Consider the following 22,454-nt stretch of genomic DNA (forward strand, 5'->3'; position numbering starts at 1 on the left):
TCGACTCATGTTACAAGTCGATTTGACAAAGGCAGCACTAAGTAGTACTAGCCCTATTTACGGTAGTGGCAAACCAAAATACAAAACTCTGATTGTTTATGTACTCAAGCTTTAGCCGTCGGCACAGACTGTATCAGCCTACCAGTAGTTCCACAAGGCTGCATGGGTGGGAATGGCTGTGAAATGTCATGTGCGGGCACATTCCTTACAAGCTGATATGAGCAGTAAAGTTACTGATTAGTCTACTGAGGAAAGCCAGCCAGGTTTCAGTAGGTTCATTGCCATGTTACATCCTTTCCCACTATATCTGTCTCCAAGTTACACTTCTCAACCAGCAAAGTTCTGTGAGAAGGACCATGTGTGCATCATACTTTATAGTGTGCATCATACTTTATAGTGTGTATAAGGACAGGTTGTGTTGAATTCAGCCAAAGTGCACCTTGGAGCTGTACTGAGAACTAGGACACTGCAGGTAAGGAGCTGTGTGATCGTTATGGAGCGTATCTGGGCTATGTGGCTGTCTGGCTGGTGTCTCTGTTGGGGATACAGAGAGACGTGGCAGTGCTTCAGGGCAGGAACGGACTAATCCCCACACAACCAGAGGGAGGACAGGCAGGCCAAGGGTGTTTCAAGAGGACTAGACAGAACAGGGACTAGAGAGCTTCACAATGCACACCTCTGTCTAGATTGACGAGGGTAAGAACAAGAGACAGGACAAAGGCTTTTGAGACAAAGGAGAATCTGTTCTGACAGACTAGAGTATCTTTAGAGTTGTCCTCAATAGATCTTCTCCGTCTATGACAGGAAACGCTGAACATTCCATCAGGTTTATCTACGCTTCGGGTATTTAGAGGTTGAGGATGTGATCGGCCAGGTGATCGTAAAATTGTAGCTCCCCTTTTCAATTGATTTGATATGGTTTAAACCATCACATTTTGTAAGTAAGTCTTTCTTAATTGAACCTCTATTTATGACGTGTAATATTCAGATGTAATCATACCTTGACATTACTGGCATATGATACATTGGATGTTTTAATGCCATGTCCTCATTCATTTCCTCCTATGATGCCTTACTGTCAATAATATGGTGAAACTGGAGTATAAACACAATTTCCATATTGTATAACTGGCACCATAATACAGCTCTTAGTTTTGCATGCTGCCATAGAAAAACAAGCCCAGCTCTTATCTGAGGAAAGTCAGCAGTATGCAGTGGATAGGCAAATGAGGTGGTCCCTGGATAAAGGAGAGTTACTGTGTGTCTAATTGAACAGATCACGGAGACCAACCAACCATACAGTACATACACAGAGACATGACACCTCGCGTTTGGGTGGCCTTCATTTAGCTAGCCTTACCATTAACTCCAACCAACTCCAAATCTACAAAATTCAGGATTAAATATGTTATTTTGCCATTAATAATATGAAGAGTATGCAGGGTATATCGAGTTACAGGTAAACTGCCAAAATAAAGGAAACACGAGTAAACGAGGGATACAAAGTATACTGAAAGCAGGTGCTTCTACACAGGTATGGTTCCTGAGTTAATAAAGCAATTAACATTTCATCATACTTAGGATCATGTATAAAAATGCACAGTTAACCGTTACCCTCTGCAACTCCTCCAAGTCAAGGTAAGCCTTCGGTTTTATAAATGTATTGCCACAGGGGCCCGCCGGTGTAACGACTAAACTGCTTTCTGTACACCGTACTGCATGATTGTACACATGGATTGGATTGTCCGATTACTAACACGTTAGTTCTAGTTTGTTGACTAACGTTTACATGGTGACCACGATGTAGGCTGTGTAGCGGTTAGCGGTTATGGTATGAAGGTTTGGCTTGGGGAGGTTTTTGCCCCTGGTCACAGGCAGCTGTTGTGCTGTGCACAGAAGTCAACAAGAGAAGGGAAAAGGTGAGAGGAGGAGGGCGTGTAGTTGCGAGAAGGAATTATACAACGAGCAAAGTGGTGATGCTGTATGTGGCTGTTATCAAAGTGAACTGTGCGGGTATATTCATTCCGCCGATTCTGTCGCAAAACGTTTATTAAACAGAAGAAAACAGAACAAAACTGAGGGACCTACCTGAATTTTTCCAATAGAAAAACTTGTTTTAGCTGAAAAATGGAAAGTTTTGCAGCTGTTTGGACTAATGATTACATCCCAGATCAGCTAGAGTTTGCATTATACACCCACCCATCCACCCTCCTTGCGTTTTTGCCTTAAGTAACCTTCAGTCTTCTGTAACCATACCAAATGTAACATATCATACTAATTTGAGTGTCCTGGATTTAAGTTTGCTATGTTACGTCTGGTCTATGAGACCAGGCTGAGCTAAATGCAGGCAAGAGTGTGCAAGGCGGTATTGAATGTGTCACCGTCTGTCACCTTGATTACTCCAATTTGTCTCTTGACCTGTGCACCTACGTTTAAAACTTTTTTTTTGTAGGCTAGGTTGTAGCAACCTCATGACAAATTTGAGAATCATATTAGTAGCCTAAATCGATGTTACATTGAGCTGGGTGAATGGAGTATGAATGACAGTCATTCAATATGCTGGATAGAAATAAGGCCATACACATAAAAAAGAAAAATGTCAGTATGTCACAGTCACATGGGCAACTGGTGCTTATCCAACAAGACAACAGGCCAAAGCATATTGTATTGTACATCTGAGAATGTTTCAGACGAAATTAAAGAGAACATGTATGACTGTGGGGAACAAAAATGTACTGTATCTACACCTGTGACCAAAAACAAGCTACATATGGAGCTACATACAACAATTCCATGTGAATCTGATAACTAGAATGTGTAGACTTTCCCAGATACAGTTTATGTCGTCCTGTCGTCAGTAATAATGTCTCAGACAACAACTGATCTGACATGATGTTCTTTAAGTACCAACGGATACTTTCAACTGGTTGGATTACCAAAATATTGTTCCGTTCCCAACCTTTTGATGTTACCATAATCTTTCTATGTTATCAAAGGGCTTTCCAAGAGTCCATACTGTAGAGTAGAGAGAGAAAAGGGGGAAAGGTAATTATGGGGGTCGTAAACCTCACCCAACAGGGCAACGTCATGACAGGGCCTACTGGCTTATTATGTCCGAGTTTATGGACTGCTTATCCTTTAACATCATGCTGTGTGTGACTGCTGTCTTTCCATCAGCCCTATCCAGTGGTGTAGTGGAGCCTGGAGAAGTGGGTAGACTCTAATTTTGAAAAAACTTATGACGGAAAGACACCCTGTGTGAAAAATGTTTTTTGATGTGTTTTCCTTTAGATTTGTCTGATTTTCACTCTCAAAATCACACCTTTTTTTTTGTCCACGACAATGCTTAAGTCACGTCAATCTGATTGGGTGGGCCTGTCAGGGCCTGGCTTGCCAGTTAATGGGCCTCTGTCCACCCAGGCCCATCCATGTCTACGCCCCTGATGGAAAAAGAGCATGATGACAATTGTGCGTCACAAATAGCCTACTAACCATCACTTCGGACTAAACATTTTCAATACCTGGTTTCCATACTCATTGTTGTCTTAGTTAGCGTTTACTGGTAGATATAAGTTCAAACGTCTTTCCTACCCTACCGGCTACCGATGTCATTCTTCTGTGAGCTGATCCATGTCAAAACCAGTTGAAGGCTGCACACTCTGCTGAAACCAGCCATTCAGTATGTTTGCGGCGAGGACGTAAATAGGCAACTTTGTACTGTACATGATTTCAATATTGTATTACATATTTGATAAGTCGTATACCTCCACTACACTACTTTGATACGCATCAGTAGGGATTAAGAAGGGAGTATATACAAAAAGGACCTGCTTGATGCAATTGGGGCCTTTAAGGATGGGACAACTCCAGGGCTGGATGGCATACCAGTGGAAGTATACCAAACTTTTTTTTATATACTCAAAGGACCATTATTAGCATGTTTTAACCACTCCTATATAAATGGTAGATTATCAGACACGCAACAAGAAGGTCTGATATCATTATTACTGAAACAGGGCCCAAATGGTATATATAAAGATCCAGTCCATTTAAAAAATTGGAGACCTCTTATACTTCAGTGTTGTGATGCAAAAACTTTAGCTAAATGCTTGGCGCGTAGAATTAAAAAAGTATTGTCAGATATTATTCATCCTAATCACAGGTTTTTTACATGGACGATACATTGGATATAATATAAGCCAAGTACTGGAAACAATAGAGTACTATGAAATAAAGAGAACATGTATGACTGTGGGGAAAAACAAAGTACTGTATCTACGAGGCCACAAGAATGAGAAGTTCCTTAAAAAGTTAATTCCGAATGGAGCAAGCGCCAGAATGTTACATAGATTATATTAAATAACTATTGAGGTCTATTGTTTCAGATTTCACAAAGGCAAGGCTTTTGCAGACATACCCATCAGACCTCTGGCAAAAAGTAGTGCACTATGTCGGGAATAAGGTGCCATTTGGGACGCAACCCTGAAATACTGTGGCTGGACACCATGTAGAAAAAGCTCAGCCGCCTCCCATTCATTTTGAAACAAAGAGTCTGTTTAAAAACTGTGGCGGTGGGAGGAAGTGGGATTTACATGTCACTGTAACTAGGGAAAATGTTTTATCAATGAGTTATATTACTTAATTTCTAGCGTGTCAAAGTTTCAGTATGTAATAAACTGGGGACGGTGGGGGCTGATCCAGAGATAGTGAAATGGTTCAATGCAAGGGAGCAGTGGAAATACTAGCACGTTGCCATTACATTGACAGTACATGCTGTTAATGTTAAGTGTGGTCTAACGCAAGAAAAGGGCTGTAATTGAACATAGAAATGTGTACTGTTTGAAAAATCAGATACACACAGGTTAGTCATTTTGAAAAACCTAACAGTTCTCTGCTAACTTTATCATCTCAAGCATTGGGGTATTGCTGTGCTCCTCAACCAACAAAAACGAATATAAACCCTATTCCAAATAAAGGGTGCCTTTTCATAATCGTCCTGCTTTCTTCCTGTATTTCTAAGGAGGCACAGGAAGCGAGGGTGTCCAACAGTGTCTCAGAATAGGAACATTCTAGAAGGGATGTTTTCGTTCCTAATAGACAAAACAAAGGAAATCAGGGCAAGGAGACAAAGGAAGCTCCTATGGACAATAACAAGAGGTCAATCACAATAGCCAGTCATTTCACAACATGGATTCCTAGAAAACACACATGCTCTGTTTACAAATGTCAACAAAAGCAGACTATCGGCATTTGTGCAACTAACTAAATTATAAGAGATCATGGCGGTCATGATAGTGGGCTGTAGTGGGCTGTAGAGGGTAGTGGGCTGAAGAGGGTGGGTTGTTCTGGAGGAGGTGTGGCAAGTAGCGTGGGGGAAAATGAACATTAAGCTCCCACGTCCCTATTGTGGGATGGGTTATTTGTAACGTCTGTCAATGGTATTACATGCCAACCATCAAAAAAGGAGACAATAACCCCCCAAATAAATAAATAAAGTTCCCTTGGTGTATACACTACCAGTCAAAATATTTTGAATACATTCTCATTCAAGGATATTTCTTTATTTTTACTATTTTCTACATTGTAGAATAATAGTGAAGACATCAAAACTATGAAATAACACATATGTAATCATGTAGTAACCAAAAAAGTGTGAAACAAATCAAAATATAGTTTATATTTGAGATTCTTCAAATAGCCACCCTTTGCATTGATTACAGCTTTGCACACACTTGGCATTCTCTGAACCAGCTTCATGAGGTAGTCATCTGGAATGCATTTCAATTAACAGGTGTGCCTTTTTTAAAAGTTAATTTGTGCAATTTCTTTCCTTCATAATGCGTTTGAGCCAATCGGTTGTGTTGTAACAAGGTAGGGGGGTATACAGAAGATAGCCCTATTTGGCAAAAGACCAAGTCCATATTATGGCAAGAACAGCTCAAATAAGCAAAAAGAAACTACAGTCCATCGTTACTTTAAGACATCAAGGTCAGTCAATACGGAAAATGGTAAGAACTTTGAAAGTTTCTTCAAGTGCAGTCGCAAAAACCATCAAGCGCTATGATGAAACTGACTCTCATGAGGACCGCCACAGGAAAGGAAGACCCAGAGTTACCTCTGCTGCAGAGGATGAGTTCATTAGAGTTACCAGCCTCAGAAATTGCAGCCCAAATAAATGCTTCACAGAGTTCAAGTAACAGACACATCTCAACTTCAACTGTTCAGTGGAGACTGCATGAATCAGGCCTTCATGGTCAAATTGCTGCAAAGAATCCACTTCTAAAGGACACCAGTAAGAAGAGGAAACTTGCTTGGGCCAAGAAACATGAGCAATGGACATTAGACCGGTGGAAATGTATCCTATGGTCTGGAGTCCAAATTGGAGATTTTTGGTTCCAACCACTGTGTCAGTCACAACGTCAACAGTGAAGAGGCGACTCGGGATGCTGGCCTTCTCGGCAGAGTTCCTCTGTCTAGTGTCTGTGTTATTTTGCCCATCTTAATCTTTTATTTTTATTGGCCAGTCTGAGATATGGATTTTTCTTTGCAACTCTGCCTAGAAGGCCAGCATCCTGAAGTTACCTCTTCACTGTTGACGTTGAGACTGGTGTTTTGCGGGTACTATTTAATGAAGCTGCCAGTTGTGGACTTGTGAGGCATCTGTTTCTCAAAATAGACACTAATGTACTTGTCCTCTTGCTCAGTTGTGCACCGGGGCCTCCCACTCCTCTTTTTATTCTGGTTAGAGACAGTTTGCGCTGTTCTGTGAAGGGAGTAGTACACATCATTGTACAAGATCTTCAGTTTCTTGGCAATTTCTCACATGGAATAGCCTTCATTTCTCAGAACAAGAATAGACTGACGGGTTTCAGAAGAAAGTACTTTGTTTCTGCCCATTTTGAGCCTGTAATCGAACCCACAAATGCTGATGCTCCAGATACTCAACTAGTCTAAAGGCGGCAGGTAGCTGGTAGCCTAGCAAGTAGCCTAGTGGTTATAGCGTTGGACTAGTAACCGAAATGTTGCAAGATCGAATCCCCGAGCTGACAAGGTAAAAATCTGTCGTTCTGCCCCTGAACAAGGCAGTTAACCCACTGTTCCTACGCCGTCATTGAAAATAAGAATTTGTTCTTAACTGACTTGCCTAGTTAAATAAAGTTAAAATAAAAATGCCAGTTTTATTGCTTCTTTAATCAGCACAACAGTTTTCAGCTGTGCTAACATAATTGTAAAAGGTTTTTCTAATCATCAATTAGCCTTTTAAAATGATAAACTTGGATTAGCTAACACAATGTGCCACTGGAACACAGGAGTGATGGTTGCTGATACTGGGCCTCTGTACGCCTATGTAGACATGTAAAAATCTGCCATTTCCAGCTACAATAGTATTTTACAACATTAACAATGTCTACACTGTATTTTCTATCAATTTTATGTTATTTTAATGGACAAAAAAAATGGCTTTTCTTTCAAAAACAAGGACATTTTTAAGTGACCAAGATTTGGAACGGTAATGTCTATATATAATTCTAAAAATAATTTGAATACATCAAAAAATATAGAATAAAAAGAGTTCTGTCCCGCAAACGTGTTTGTGGGTGGTGTAAAATAAAATAGTTGCTATGGATGATGCTCATTGTTGGGTTAATGGGTTAATGTGACATAGTGACCCCCAATGTAAACTCTGTAGACTTCTGTATGCTTTTCTATTCAACTCTAAAGTTGAATTAGAACAATGGAAACCTTTATATTTGAGTCATTTCAGCAATTCATTCTACAGTTAATTCAATTCAGTAAAAAGTTTAATGAGAGGAGTATCTGTCAACACCACCACCTTTCAACAATAAATTCAAATGCACAAAGGGAAACATCTTAAAAGTAAATGATTTACTCTCCTGTACCTTTTAAATGGTTCAGGATGTGTTCCATCTAGATTACAATTCCCTATACAAAACATTTTACAAATGGCAGAGAGAGCCTCATTAAAGTCCTAACTGAAGAGCTTTTACATTTGTCAAAGAGAACAGGGAGGCAGTACATCACGGAGTGTCAGCGGCATGAGCTGAAAACCCTCTCTGAAGTGGTCTAAGTGGAGACGGATGTTGTACTGAGGTAAAATGTCAAGTGCTCGTCAGAGGCAAAATGTTCCCCAAGCTGTCAAATATCCAACCAACCTGGCTCTAATCCTAGCGACAACCAACACCTCCCTCTGCAGGTAGCACCAGGAGATGTTGAATTGTCTAAACAAATGCTACCAAGTACTTAAAATCATGCAGTGCCCGTAGCAGGTGAAATAATGATGAAATTTTTGCTGCAAGTACAGTACCATTCAAAGGTTTGGACACACATACTCTTTCAAGGGTTTTTATTTATTTCTACTATTTTCTACATTGTAGAATAATAGTTAAGACAAACAACTATTGAACAACATATGGAATCATGTAGTAACCAAAGAAGTGTTAAATCAAAATCTATTTTATAATTTTAGATTCTTCAAAGTAGCCCCCCTTCGCCTTGATGACAGCTTTGCACACTCTTGGCATTCTCTCAACCAGCTTCATGAGGAATGCTTTTCCAACAGTCTTGAAGGAGTTCCCACATATGCTGAGCACTTGTTAACTGCTTTTCCTTCTCTCTGCGGTCCATCTCATCCCAAAACAACTTGATTGGGTTGAGGTCGGGTGATTGTGGAGGCCAGGTCATCTGATGCAGCACTCCATCACTCTCCTTCTTGGACAAATAGCCCTTACACAGCCTGGAGGTGTGTTGGGTCATTGTTCTGTTGAAAAACAAATCATAGTGGGACTAAGCGCAAACCAGATGGGATGGCATATCGCTGCAGAATGCTGTGGTAGCCATGCTGGTTAAGTGTGCCTTGAATTCTAAATAAATAAATAAATAACTCCCAGACAGTGTCACCAGCAAAGCACCCCCACACCATCACACCACTTCCTCCATGCTTCACGGTGGGAAACACACGTGGAGATCATCCATTCACCTACTCTGCGTCTCACAAAGACAAACGGTTGGAACCAAAAATCTCAAATTTGGACTCCTCAGACCAAAGGACAGATTTCCACCGGTCTAATGTCCATTGCTCGTGTTTCTTGGCCCAAGCAAGTCTCTTCTTCTTATTGGTGTCCTTTAGTAGTGGTTTCTTAGCAGCAATTCACTATGAAGGCCTGATTCACGCAGTCTCCTCTGAACAGTTGAAGTTAAGATGTGTCTGTTACTAAGGTGCAGTTAACTCTAATGAACTTATCCTCTCTAGATGAGGTAACTCTGGGTCTTCCTTTCCTGTGGCGGTCCTCATGAGTGACAGTTTCAGCTTAGTGCTTGATGGTTTTGCGACTATTCTTGACATTTTCCAGATTAAGACATGAAGGTCAGTCAAAGTAATGATGGACTGTCATTTCTCTTTGCATATTTGAGCTGTTCTTGCCATAATATGGACTTCGTATTTTACCAAATAGGGCTATCTTGTGTATACCATGCCTACCTTGTTACAACACAACTGATTGGCTCAAACGCATTAAGAAGGAAGAAATTCCACAAATTAACTTTTAACAAGGCACACCTGTTAATTGAAATCCATTCCAGGTGACTACCTCATGAAGCTGGTTGAGAGAACACCAAAAGTGTGCAAAGCTGTCATCACGGCCAAGGGTGGCTACTTTGAAGATTCTCAAATATAAAATATATTTTGATTTGTTTAACACTTTTTTTTGGTTACTACATGATTCCATATGTATTATTTCCTAGTTTTGATGTCTTCACTATTACTCTACAATGTAAAAAATAGTAAAAATAAAAGACAAATCCTGGCCATGTCCAAAATCTGTCTTGCCTACTACTTACTTAAACTGCATAGTGTGTACTATCGTACTACATACTATTGAGAACGTACTCTTAGGTATAAATGAGCGCAATAAGCAAGAAATATCAGCATACTAAGCTCCTCTATACTGAGAACGCATCATCTAATGCACAGTAGATGATGCGTTGATTCCCGCCATTGGTTCATTCTGGTACAGCGCGTCACCTTATCAAATTATCAGCTGTTGTCAAACACACGTGAGTCTGGAAAGATGATTCTCTTCCTCAATAGTGTGCAGCGGATTCAACTAGATAAAAAGCCAATATGAGTATGACATCCTGGCATTTAAAGCATACTACATTTTCAGAAGTTCACACACTATAAAACATTCTATTTTCGCAAAACCAAAAAGCCTAACATTTCGAACAGAAGTACGGGTATTCAGACACGGCCATTGTAATTACGGGAACAGTGCAGGGTCCTTATTGTTTTTGTTGACAAATTAACCCATTATCCAAAGAGCACCTTCAATCTATAAAGATCTACTGATATATCCTTGCAGCACTTTCCTTCCTTTTTTCTCCCCCAACAGTAAATGGTTGATGTCCTTACCTTTCCCTGTGGGGAAGAAGCACTCCATCTCCACGCTGCTGCGGGAGTGAGAGATACAGAGGGCCGAGCTGGGCACCAGGCCCTCCTGAGGGGGGCTACGGTCGGTGGTCCGCACCAGACACCAGCCGGGGCGGTCACTGGGCCTCTCCAGTAGCTCTACCGTCTGACCCGTCTGGAGGCTGAGCTCGCTGGAACAACCTGCCGTGAAGTCCTGCAGCACCACTGTCAACTCACAGCCTCCAGAGAGCTGTGAGACAGGAAGAGACCGAGAGAGAGAGAACAGTGAGTTAGTCTTAAAACAAGGCAGGTGTTGGCACAAAAAAAAAACATTTAAATCGAGTCTCATTATCACAGCAGAGAAAAGGAAGGTAAGTGCACAGCTCAGGTTCTAGGTTAAGCCATGTGGGGTTGTGAGATGTATTCAGATATTCGTTTAGTGGAGTGACATGCACATATCCATAAAAACACTTATCCCAGTTGCAGGATTACGGAGGATTATGTAGAACAATGAAAAAAAAAAAAATGTTCAGACATCAGACCAGGGGACAAACTATCAGGGGATAAATGGATTAAAGACCACGACAGTGTCCCAAAATGACACCCTATTCCCTTTTAAGTGCACAGGGCTCTGGTCAAAATTAGTGCACTAAATAGGGAATAGGGTGCCATTTGGGCTGCCCACCCATGCCTTCCATGGAACAGAACATGGTCAGTGTAAGAGTGTGCCCTGTCATGAAATGCCATTGGATACAAGTGAAACAAGTGTGTACTTCATATAGTTTATGACTGACTGACAGGGTCAGACTCCACTGCTTTTATCATTCATAGGCACCGGGGTCAGAGTTTGAATCACACCACAGTATATTACACAAGCACCAACTGCAATTAATACACCTCTATATAAATCAGTAGCACATTTAAAACATCGCTTCAGATCAAAGACTGGTGTGTAGCCAGTTGTTAAATTGGTTAAAACTCAACAGTTACTCTATACAACATGCATCAAATATCTGTTCAACACAGTTGACCTAATCTCAGCAACGCAGAACCAAAATGTAATTTAAACGGCCTGTTCGCGCGAGATTACAGGTGACCTTATAATTAACTCATTATCAGTATCAGAGATCAGTTTAGTTTCTGGAGAAAGAAGAGTCATGTCATAATATTTACACCCACTAAATGATTACACTGAAAGATTTTATTATTTGACCATGGTGGTGAAGTGAGGTAATAAACGAACCATAGTCCTATAGATCATGGTCGTCTGGTGATTATATGCCTGCGTCCCAAATGGCACCCTATTCCCTACATAGGCCTAGTTCACTACTTTTGATCAGGCCCCATAGGGCTTTGGTCAAAAGTAGTGCACTATATAGGGAATAGGGTGCCATTTGGGACGTAATCCTACGCCTTATAACTCTACCCGAGGAAACGGTCGTAGCCTACACCAGTTTGATAAACGAGAGTCATAAATGACTGCAGTCTCCCAGTTATGAGGATATCACTAGTCTCCTACGATTCTGAATGTTCTCTGGCTGAGGAAAATACTCTCTGGTTTCACAATTATCATCTAGCTAGCAATCCAGTTGAAGTCAGTAAATCTCCCACCTTGGGAAATGAAAAATAGTATCATTCCTCAGGCTGTCACTCCGAGTCCACTCAAAACTTCCTCATATGCTCCGAGGTTCTACTCTGGTCAACCTGACATGGACTGGGTCCCAAATGGCACCCCATTCCCTATTTAGGGTGCCATTTGGGACGCACCTGATTGTAGGCGAGTCCTTACATTCCGCACGCTGCACAGCCAGATGGGAGTGTGACAGGGTTCGAAAGAGAGCAGGTACGAGCACACACTCTGTTACAACTTGAGTAGCAGTCTAAGAGGAAGTGTAGTCAAACCTATGTGTATTTGCGGCTATAAGAACTCCTGAATTAGGGTTGCAAAATTCCCAGTCCATTTCCCAACATTCCCAAGTTTTCCAGAAATCCTGGTTGGAAGATTCCCGGAATCATTAAGGAATTAGCTGGAAATCTGCTTATCAGCAGGAAATCAACCAAGAGTTCTGTTTACGTTACCGGACGTTTGCAACCCTAGCCTGAAATAACCCAGCAAGTAGTCAATACTGCCACAGAGAGAACAAACAAAGTCCAATGTAGTACAGATCAAGGACACAAACCTGAGTTACCTCTCGGTTGTCTACTATGGGGGTTCGAAACAGAGGGGATTCTAAATCACACCACTTCTTTGACTCCTTCAATAACAAAACATATTTGACCAGCAACCAAACCCAGTTGGAGGGAAGTGTTTCAGGTCATCTTGAATGGAGATCAACTCCAATCTCTTACTAGGAACAGGAACACTCCACAAATCATCCACTCCCCCAGAGAGCTGTTTATAATAAGAGCACTCCCTCTCCATAGCCACGTCCCAAATGGTGCCCTATTTCCTATACAGCGCACTGTATAGAGCCCTATGGGCCCAGGTCAAAAGCAGGGAACAGGGTGCCATTTGGGACGCAGCCTTCTCTATGATCCCGTTCAAGGTTTTAAAACAGGCTGACTGAAGCAGCTACAATCTAGCTTCAACAGAACAAAGTGAGGCTCATGTTCTGAGCAAGAACACACCCCGGTGTGAGGGAGGATCCTCACACAGGTCAGACCCATCCTAATGGAAACCATGATCCAGCCTCTCCCAGTCGTCTAGACCACCCATAGCTTTCTGTCAGCATCATCTGGCGGTTCCTCACTCCCTACATTGTTTTCCCCCTATTCTAAAGTTTGACCACTGATCCTCAGCGGTGCTTCATTAAAGAGCGCACTATGATAGGAGGCACTGTAAGACGAGTTTGACTACATGGGCATGGTAAACACAGATTGTTTCAGGGGCAGAACTCTTTGGAATAAATCTTGTGGGCAATTCTCTTAAAATACCCACACAGGGTCAGTTTCCCTAACCGATTTTTTTATTTTTTTATAAGAAAACGGGCTGACAGAGTTCAATGATAAATACACTACCGTTCAAAAGTTTGGGGTCACTTGGAAATGTCCTTGTTTTTGAAAGAAAAGCAATTTTTTTTGTCCATTAAAATAACATCAAATTGATCAGAAATACGGTGTAGACATTGTTAATGTTGTAAATGACTATTGTAGCTGAAAAAGGCAGATTTTTTAATGGAATATCTACATAGGTGTACAGAGGCCAATTATCATCATCCATCACTCCTGTGTTCCAATGGCACGTTGTGTTAGCTAATCCAAGTTTATCATTTTAAAAGGCTAATTGATCATTAGAAAACCCTTTTGCAATTATGTTAGCACAGCTGAAAACTGTTGTGCTGATTAAAGAAACAATATAATTGGCATTCTTTAGACTAGTTTATTATCTGGAGCATCGGCATTTGTGGGTTCGATTACAGGCTCAAAATGGCCAGAAACAAAGACCTTTCTTCTGAAACTAATCAGTCTATTCTTGTTCTGAGAAATGAAGGCTATTCCATGCAAGAAATTGCCAAGAAATTGAAGATCTCGTTCAATGCTGTGTACTACACCCTTCACAGAACAGTGCAAACTGTCTCTAACCAGAATAGAAAGAGTGGGAGGCCCCGGTGCACAACTGAGCAAGAGGACAAGTACATCAGTGTCTAATTTGAGAAACAGATGCCTCACAAGTCCTCAACTGGCAGCTTCATTAAATAGTACCCGCAAAACACCAGTCTCAACGTCAACAGTGAAGAGGCGACTCCGGGATGCTGGCCTTCCTATCACATCGGGTGCTGTAGGTGTCATGGAGGGCAGGTTGTTTGCCCCCAGTGATGCGTTGTGCAGACCGTACCACCCTCTAGAGAGCCTTGTGGTTGAGGGTGGTGCAGTTGCCGTACCAGGCTGTGATACAGCCCGACAGGATGCTCTCAATTGTGCATCTGTAAATGTTTGTCAGGGTTTTGGGTGACGAGACAAATTTCTTCAGCCTCCTGAGGTTGAAGAGGCGTGTGGGTGGACCATTTCAGTTTGTCTTTGATGTGTACGCCGAGGAACTTAAAACTTTCCACCTTCTCCACTGCTGTCCCGTAGATGTGGATGGGGGGGGTTCTCCCTCTGCTGTTTCATGAAGTCCACAATCATCTCCTTTGTTTTGTTGATGTTGAGTGAGAGGTTGTTTTCCTGACACCACACTCCTAGTGACCTCACCTCCTCCCTGTAGGTTGTCTCGTCATTGTTGGTAATCAAGCCTACTACTGTGTGTCGTCTGCAAACTTGATGATTGAGTTGGAGGCGTGCGTGGTTACGCAGTCATGGGTGAACAGGGAGTACAGGGAGTACAGGAGGGGGCTGAGCACACACCCTTGTGGGTCCCCAGTGTTGAGGATCAGCGAGGTGGACAGGTTGTTTCCTTCCTTCACCACCTGGGGGGGCGGCCCGTCAGAAAGTCCAGGACTCAATTGCACAGGGCGGGGTTGAGACCCAGGGCCTCCAGCTTGATGATGAGCTTGGAGGGTACTATGGTGTTGAATGCTGAGCTGTAGTCAATGAACAGCATTCTTACATAGGTATTCCTTTTGTCCAGGTGGGATAGGGCAGTGTGCAGTGTGATAGCGATTGCGTCGTCTGTGGACCTGTTGGGGCAGTATGCAAACTGAAGTGGGTCTAGGGTGGCCGGTAAGGTGGAGGTGATATGGCAGTAATACAGATTTTTTTTACTTATGCAGGAAAATAAAGGTAATGCATGCGATATCAGAAATTGTGAAATGTGATTATTTTCAACCTACAATATTGTCATATTGTATCAGATTCCCTGCCCCCAATCCTAACTTTAACCATTAGTGGGGAAAATACAAAACTGACCCAAGATTAGTGTCAACAGGCAGGGAACACAACATGTGAATAGTGCCCAGAAGATTCCCCCATCATGTATTACAGAGACAGAGCAGAGCAGAGCAGGGCTGACCCAGTCCTCAACATGGGAACTTTAACTTTCCCTCTGCACATAGTTGGGACCTGTGGTTGGTGCCATAGAACAATGCCATTGTTGATAAAAGAGCTTTCTAGAAGGATCTGTATTCCAACCTCCTTCCAAAATCAAAACAACCCCCATGTGTTCCAAAGCCAACAGAACATCTGTGAACTCACAAAGTGCTGTGTCTTACAGTGAAACTGTACTCCAAGGAGTTCATTGTACAAAAACAAACAGCCCACAGAAGAATCCCTCGTTAGTATAGTGATAAATACTTGTTACTACATCCAATTACTGTTTTGTGGTGGGCTCCTGGAAACAACCTTGTACGATCAGTTCGTTTTATACTGACTAGCAGAACAGATGATCGCCACATGATTAACTCTGTCCAATTAGTGGAATAACAGCTGGCAGTAACTTAATTATCATGAAATATGATTGGTACTGGAAGGTTAAGGGAGAGCAAAAGTAGTGCACTATTATAGGGAATTAGGGTGCCATTTGGGATGGGCCTAAGGAGTATGGTTGAAGCATTATATTCAAACACCACTTCAGGGTGACAAACAAATGAAAAGGCCCATGCAGTAAAATGTATCCCAAACAGGACACACTGTACCATGGCAAAGAAAACCAACTTTCGTTTGAGACATTATCCGATTTGGAAAACCCCAAAACATTAGGACCGGAGTCAAATCATAAATACAGGACTCTTCCCATGTTTACGCCACATCAAGTAATGACCGTAGTTGCAACCTGCTTAAATAACACAGTGAGGAGAACATTTAGCTCCTGCGTGTTGTAATGCAGAACGAGAGAGAGAGAGAGAGAGAGAGAGAGAGAGAGAACACAGTCAGGGCTTAAATAGCAGTTAGTTTCCAGTGTGGCTGTCGGAGCTGTGCCGTCTAAGGGGAACAGGAAATGGTAGCGTCTGAGTTTCCAGAGCTGTGGGGGAACCTGTCCAAGCAGACTGTTTCATCATCACAGGGCTTTTATATAGAAAATAGCTGCTATTTCAGTCACTTCGAGGGGTTTGGGTAAAGACAGAGGAGAAACAGAGGCAAATAACCCACCAAATGATTACCAACAACGCTTGTGACATGCCTTTTTCCAGCTGTTGATTAGTTGAATGAATCATCAACACTTTCCAAGTCAAGCTGTGGTAATCAACTACTGTGCCTGTGAAATCCGGCAATCTTGTTCATCAAAAGGTCATTGCACGCCAAGCAACAGCTCTACAATCTGGTAAGATTCAGTGCAAGCATTCCCAATGAATAATCAGAACAATAGTCAACATCTCCAACAGCTGGATAATGAAAGTACTAAAAGTAAACTAAATCAGGGTCCTCTGAATGCAATGCCTGTTCCAAATACCAGCCTATTTGCTATGGGCCCTGGTCAAAAGTAGTGCACTAACTAAACTCAGCAAAAAAAAAGAAATGTGTAGATATTTGTATGAACATAACAAGGTTCAACAACTGAGACATAAACTGAACAAGTTCCACAGACATGTGACTAACAGAAATTGAATAACGTGTCCCTGAACAAAGGGGGGGGGGGGGGGTCAAAATCAAAAGTAACAGTCAGTATCTGGTGTGGCCACCAGCTGCATTGAGTACTGCAGTGCATCTCCTCCTCATGGACTGCACCAGATTTGCCAGTTCTTGCTGTGAGATATTACCCCACTCTTCCACCAAGGCACCTGCAAGTTCCCAGACATTTTTGGGGGGAATGGCCCTAGCCCTCACCCGCCGATCCAACAGGTCCCATACGTGGTCAATGGGATTGAAATCCGTGCTCTTCGCTGGCCATGGCAGAACACTGACATTCCTGTCTTAAAGGAAATCACGCCTAGAACGAGCAGTATGGCTGTTGGCATTGTCATGCTGGAGGGTCATGTAAGGATGAGCCTGCAGGAAGGGTACCACATGAGGGAGGAGAATGTCCCCTGTAACGCACAGCGTTGGGATTGCCTGCAATGACAACAAGCTCAGTCCGATGATGCTGTGACACACCGCCGCAGACCATGACGGACTCTCCACCTCCAAATCGATCCCGCTCCAGAGTACAGGCCTCGGTGTAACGCTCATTCCTTCGACGATAAATGCAAATCTGACCATCACCCCTGGTGAGACAAAACCGGGACTCGTCAGTGAAGAGCACTTTTTGCCAGTCCTGTCTAGTCCAGCGATGGTGGGTTTGTGCCCATAGGCAACGTTGTTGCCGGTGATGTCTGGTGAGGATCTGCCTTACAACAGGCCTACAAGCCCTCAGTCCAGCCTCTCTCAGCCTATTGCGGACAGTCTAAGCACTGATGGAGGGATTGTGCGTTCCTGGTGTAACTCGGGCAGTTGTTGCCATCCTGTACCTGTCACGCAGGTGTGATGTTCGGATGTACCGATCATGCGTAGGTGTTGTTACACGTGGTCTGCCACTGCGAGGACGATCAGCTGTTTGTCCTGTCTCCCTGTAGCGCTGTCTTAGGCGTCTCACAGTACAGACATTGCAATTTATTTCCCTGGCCACACCTACAGTCCTCTTGTTTTTCAGAGTCAGTAGAAAGGCCTCTTTAGTGTCCTAAGTGTTCATAACTGTGACCTTAATTGCTTACCGTCTGTAAGCTGTTAGTGTCTTAACGACCGTTCCACAGGTGCATGTTCATTAATTGTTTATGGTTCATTGAACAAGAATGGGAAATAGTGTTTAAACTTTTTACAATTAAGATCTGTGAAGTTATTTGGATTTTTACGAATTATATCTGAACGACAGGGTCCTGAAAAAAGGGACGTTTGTTTTTTGCTGAGTTTAGATAATAGGGTGGGTTTTGGGGCACAGTATATGTATAACCCTGCTTTTTAGAGCCCGAGTAGACAGCTTTGACCCCCACACAAAAAATAAAGAGCATGTTTTAAAGGTCTCTTTACACCAGATAGCTGCAAAAGATTAAACATGGGGCCCTGGATTAAAGTAGTGCACTATATTTGGAATAGCATGCCATTTGGGACATAGATTTAGCGGCTATACGGTAGAATGGAGCTGGCATGACATGTTGGGTCTAAGCTGCAGCAGATGTGACCGGAGCCGTCCATCTCATCTCGGCTGCGTCCCAAATGGCCCATAGTGCGGTACTTTTGACCAGAGTATGTAGAGAATAGAGTACCACTTGGGACACAAGCCTTCATTTCATCTCCCCTCGACACCATCTGCAGGGTATTAGGTCACCTCTCCGTTGCTAAGAGATCTCCAGGTCAACCAGAGATGCAGCCATCCGAAAGGGTACAGGGTACACACGTTAAACAATGCTCAGGGTCATATTCATTAGTGCACACCGTCACAAAGCGTTTTGCAATGGAACCCAAAAAACACGTTTTTAGTACTGGGCAAGTCCCTCCCTGTTTCTGTCCGTTTTCTTCCATTTTACATTTTTAGTATGATTCATAAGAAAGTCTGGGAGTCCATTGAAGAACAAACGTAACACATAGGCCTGTAAGTTATATATAATTGACAGACTGACTATATTCAAACTTAACTGAATTGGAACTAGGCCTATACGACAATTACAGTAGACAGGGTATCCATGAGGGTGGAAAATATCAATGCCATACTATTTTGTACTCCTGTAGTACTCAGGATGTTTCGGAGACTAGTGTTGACCTCATTTTGAATGTCAGCCGAGCGCTGCCTAAAAAAACAATTTCAGCCATAAAGACACGTGCCTGTTGCATAGTCATGTCAACACAGCCTCACTCACTGTCCTACAGTCAGGCAATATTAAATGACTTACAGACCTGGGTTCAAATTTAAATCTTGATCGTTTGCTTTAGCCTGCCTAGAGTGCCAGGTGTGCAGGCTTTAACACCAGGGGCAGTCAACTCAATTCAGTCGCGGGACGATTTTTATTTCGAGCTGATGGTCGGGAGGCCGAAACATAATTAAAAGAAGGTGTACGAAGCAAATTGACCACAAATAAGCCCAAAAATAGATTGTATTAGAAAATAACACATTTCAAACCTTGATTACATTATAGACAGATTTCCTTTATTAAAAGAAGTCTTGGTGATTTACAGTATTTTCTTTTGTTTTTAGCAAAAACTACAATCCTCTCTGGTTTACATTGCTGGGACTTTTCTAAAATCGGTTCCACTGCAAAAGGCCAGCTTAACCAAGCACAGATGCAGTATTTGAATTGATTTCAAATAGTATTTCAACCAAAGCCTGCGTATACACTCAGTTAAACTAGATGCATAGCGTAGACAAGACATAAGCCACTATAGGGTTGATCTTTTGCAACCATGTCTTGAGCCAGAGCCATAAAGATCCTATAATTCAACACTATTTGATCAGTTTCTAGAACGAAAATCTTCCTGACCAAGATGGATGGGTTTTTTTTTTGTCACGTTGCTAGGATGCCAAGATCCACTCTAGAGAGATGCAACTGGATCTTCAGAACGTCACTAAGTCAGTCAGTACCATCTCATCGAGGCAGTTAACTCAATAGCCTGCTTCCTGTATCGACTGGCCCAGCCAGCCCTCACAGTTTAACCAGCAATCTGCTCCACTACTGGGACGTGGGGGAAGGAACTCCCTTTCAACACAGCAATGTGCTTCTGCTCCTTTAGCCATCTGACGCTAGCCACATGAACACATCTCGTGTGACTACAATACGACTCCCATGAATGATACGGCCTATGTGGTGACATACGGTATATATATATATATATATATATTTCTCTACTTTGGTGAATATGTGGAGGCTATATATACTGCCATGTACAGTTTGGACTCCCACATGTGTGACTCAGACATTAGAATTACAATCTTAAAGTTGAAGATCAAGCAAAACATAAAATCAATAGATTTGGCAAAAACAGCACAGTAGACATCTGGCAGGACACATCTTAAAATGACAAATGACCCGTAGCCTATCCAAAACGCTCTCCAAATGTCAAAGGAGGTCTTTAAAATGTTCCGAGCTACTTTGGGAGAAAAGCTAGGGTCTGGTTACTTACGTGACTGCTCTCCTTGAAAAAGTTTAAAGCTCATCCACTTTGGCATGGTGTCTCTTTGCTCTGCTCTCTCGGTCTGTGCTGCAGAGTTAAGCTCAGTTCAAGCTCTTGACTTTGATTGGCTGAGCCAGACAGGGAGACAGACAGTGTGTCGTCTCTACTACTCATAGAAAGCCTGTGGTAGAGGTCTTCACGGGTCCCAACCCGGGTAGGAAATTCTGTTGTTGACCATCGACAGAAAGGCTTCTGTTTGATTGTCATTGGGTCTCGGGTCTATCAACTGTATATAACAGAGGCCCGATGACAATCAAACAGGACCCAACCCGGACCAGAGGGTCAACGTTTGGGTCGGGTCCTACTTGGACCCATGAAGACCTCGAACACAGGCTTACTATGAGTAGTAGAGACGACGGGGTCATAATAACACACTACTGCATGTGTGCACCCAACCAAGGATCAGCATAGCCTATAACATATTTATTTCATGCTAATAAAGGTGAATTTATTGTCTTATAGAAGGCCTAGCCAACATATAAAGACCCATTTGTTAAGCAGAAGAGCAACTTGGGGGGGGGGGGGGGGGGGGTTAGCATGTGTGTGTTGTGGATAGAGAAAGTGTGTGTGTGTCTGAGAGACAGAGGGAGGGTGTGGCATATATTCCTGCAGCACAGCTAAGCCTTAATTGTACCCCAGTTGTCCTTCCTTGAGCGGAAACACACACACACAGAAAGAGAGAGAGAGCCAGAGAGAGAGAGAGAGAGAGACAGAGATAACCCTCATCTCGCATCCGAGGAGCACGAGGCCAGTCTCATGACTCGCAGAGACAGCGGTGGCGATTGGAGAACAGCTTCATTATATGGTGAGCCGGGGATAAAGGAGGAGATAATAGATTTGATTTAGTCAACGTACAGTAATGAAGAGAGGCACAACCTTGGTTTAGGGAATGAGTCGACGACACGTCCATGTGATGTGCAGCGTGAGGGACAGAGGGCAAACACACCCGTGTGAACTCTGTCGTAAAAACACAGCAAAGTAGACGCACACCACTGGAAATGGTTTCCTAGCTGCTTTCTTTGTAATTGTTAGCCATATATACACTGCACATGAGTTGGAGACAGACGGCAGCAAGACAAGCCCAGGAAACAGCCTAGGGGAGTGCATCCCAAATGGCACCCTCTTCACTACACAGTGCACTACTTTTGACCAGGGCCCACAGGAAATAGGGTGTCATTTGAGATGCAAGCCAAGCCATTCCATCTCCATGCAGGGAGAAAAGAAATCCTGCCACAGTGACAGTCACAGCAGGGTGGTTGGGTGGGAGCAGAGATGTCTTGTGTCTGTCTGCGTCTGCGCGGAGTGGCAAACTGTCAGCTTGGACCAGACGACGACACTGGAAGGGCTTAGAAAGACCACAAAAACACCAGGAAAAGAGTCATTTCCAAGACAAAAACAGTCTGTGGAAAAATTGACATGGCTCGCCCCGAGAAAAAATATCAAGAGAGAAAAAAAAACTCCAGACAGTCAGTTGGTGCCACTTAGCGGCTCAAATTAGACCGGGTTTGGTGTTATGAACTTATTTTTCGGAAATTCTCTATCCAGCCTTCCCTTGGCTATTCATAACAGCATGCAACATTGGAATATAGCTTAAGGAAATTGCAATGAACTATAAGGGAGCTCCAGCACTGAGGAATTTATTTATGTTTAAAGCCTTCCAAAGAGCAACAAGACAACCCTCCCACCTTGAGAAGGAATGAAATAATATTGTTATGTAGTTGCGACATCCTCCACCGAGAGAGAAAGAAACACACACACACACACACACACACACTCGGCTGTTCCATCAACTTCCCTCAAATCACACCTATTCATCACAAGCTCAACGAGGATTTGTGTGTCACTCTGTTAGGGCAGCCCTTTCTAGAGCCCAGTCTATCTTTCTGCTGTGTGTGGCAGAGTGACATTTAGCGCAGGGGCAAAGCGTGGGCGTACTGTGTGAAAAGGTCACAGGGCGTCACAACGGACTGGCCAGGCCACGCTCTCTCCGCATGCGTCCCAAATGGCACCCTATTCC

At 42.9% G+C, this 22,454-nt stretch overlaps 1 protein-coding gene across 3 annotated transcripts in view; it reads right to left on the reverse strand.

Moving 5' to 3' along the window:
* The window catches only part of LOC106586158 (kalirin), a 259,188-nt gene that overhangs the window by 34,331 nt on the left and 202,403 nt on the right, over positions 1–22,454 (reverse strand). For all 3 annotated transcript variants that reach the window (XM_014173062.3, XM_014173061.3, XM_014173066.3), the window contains exon 34: positions 10,430–10,676. In XM_014173062.3, the coding sequence (XP_014028537.1) occupies positions 10,430–10,676 (247 nt within the window). The remainder of the gene's footprint in view (positions 1–10,429; positions 10,677–22,454) is intronic.

The sequence above is a fragment of the Salmo salar genome, chromosome 25 (assembly GCF_965601325.2).
Source record: "Salmo salar chromosome 25, fSalSal1, whole genome shotgun sequence".
In the NCBI taxonomy this organism is placed as follows: Eukaryota; Metazoa; Chordata; class Actinopteri; order Salmoniformes; family Salmonidae; genus Salmo; species Salmo salar.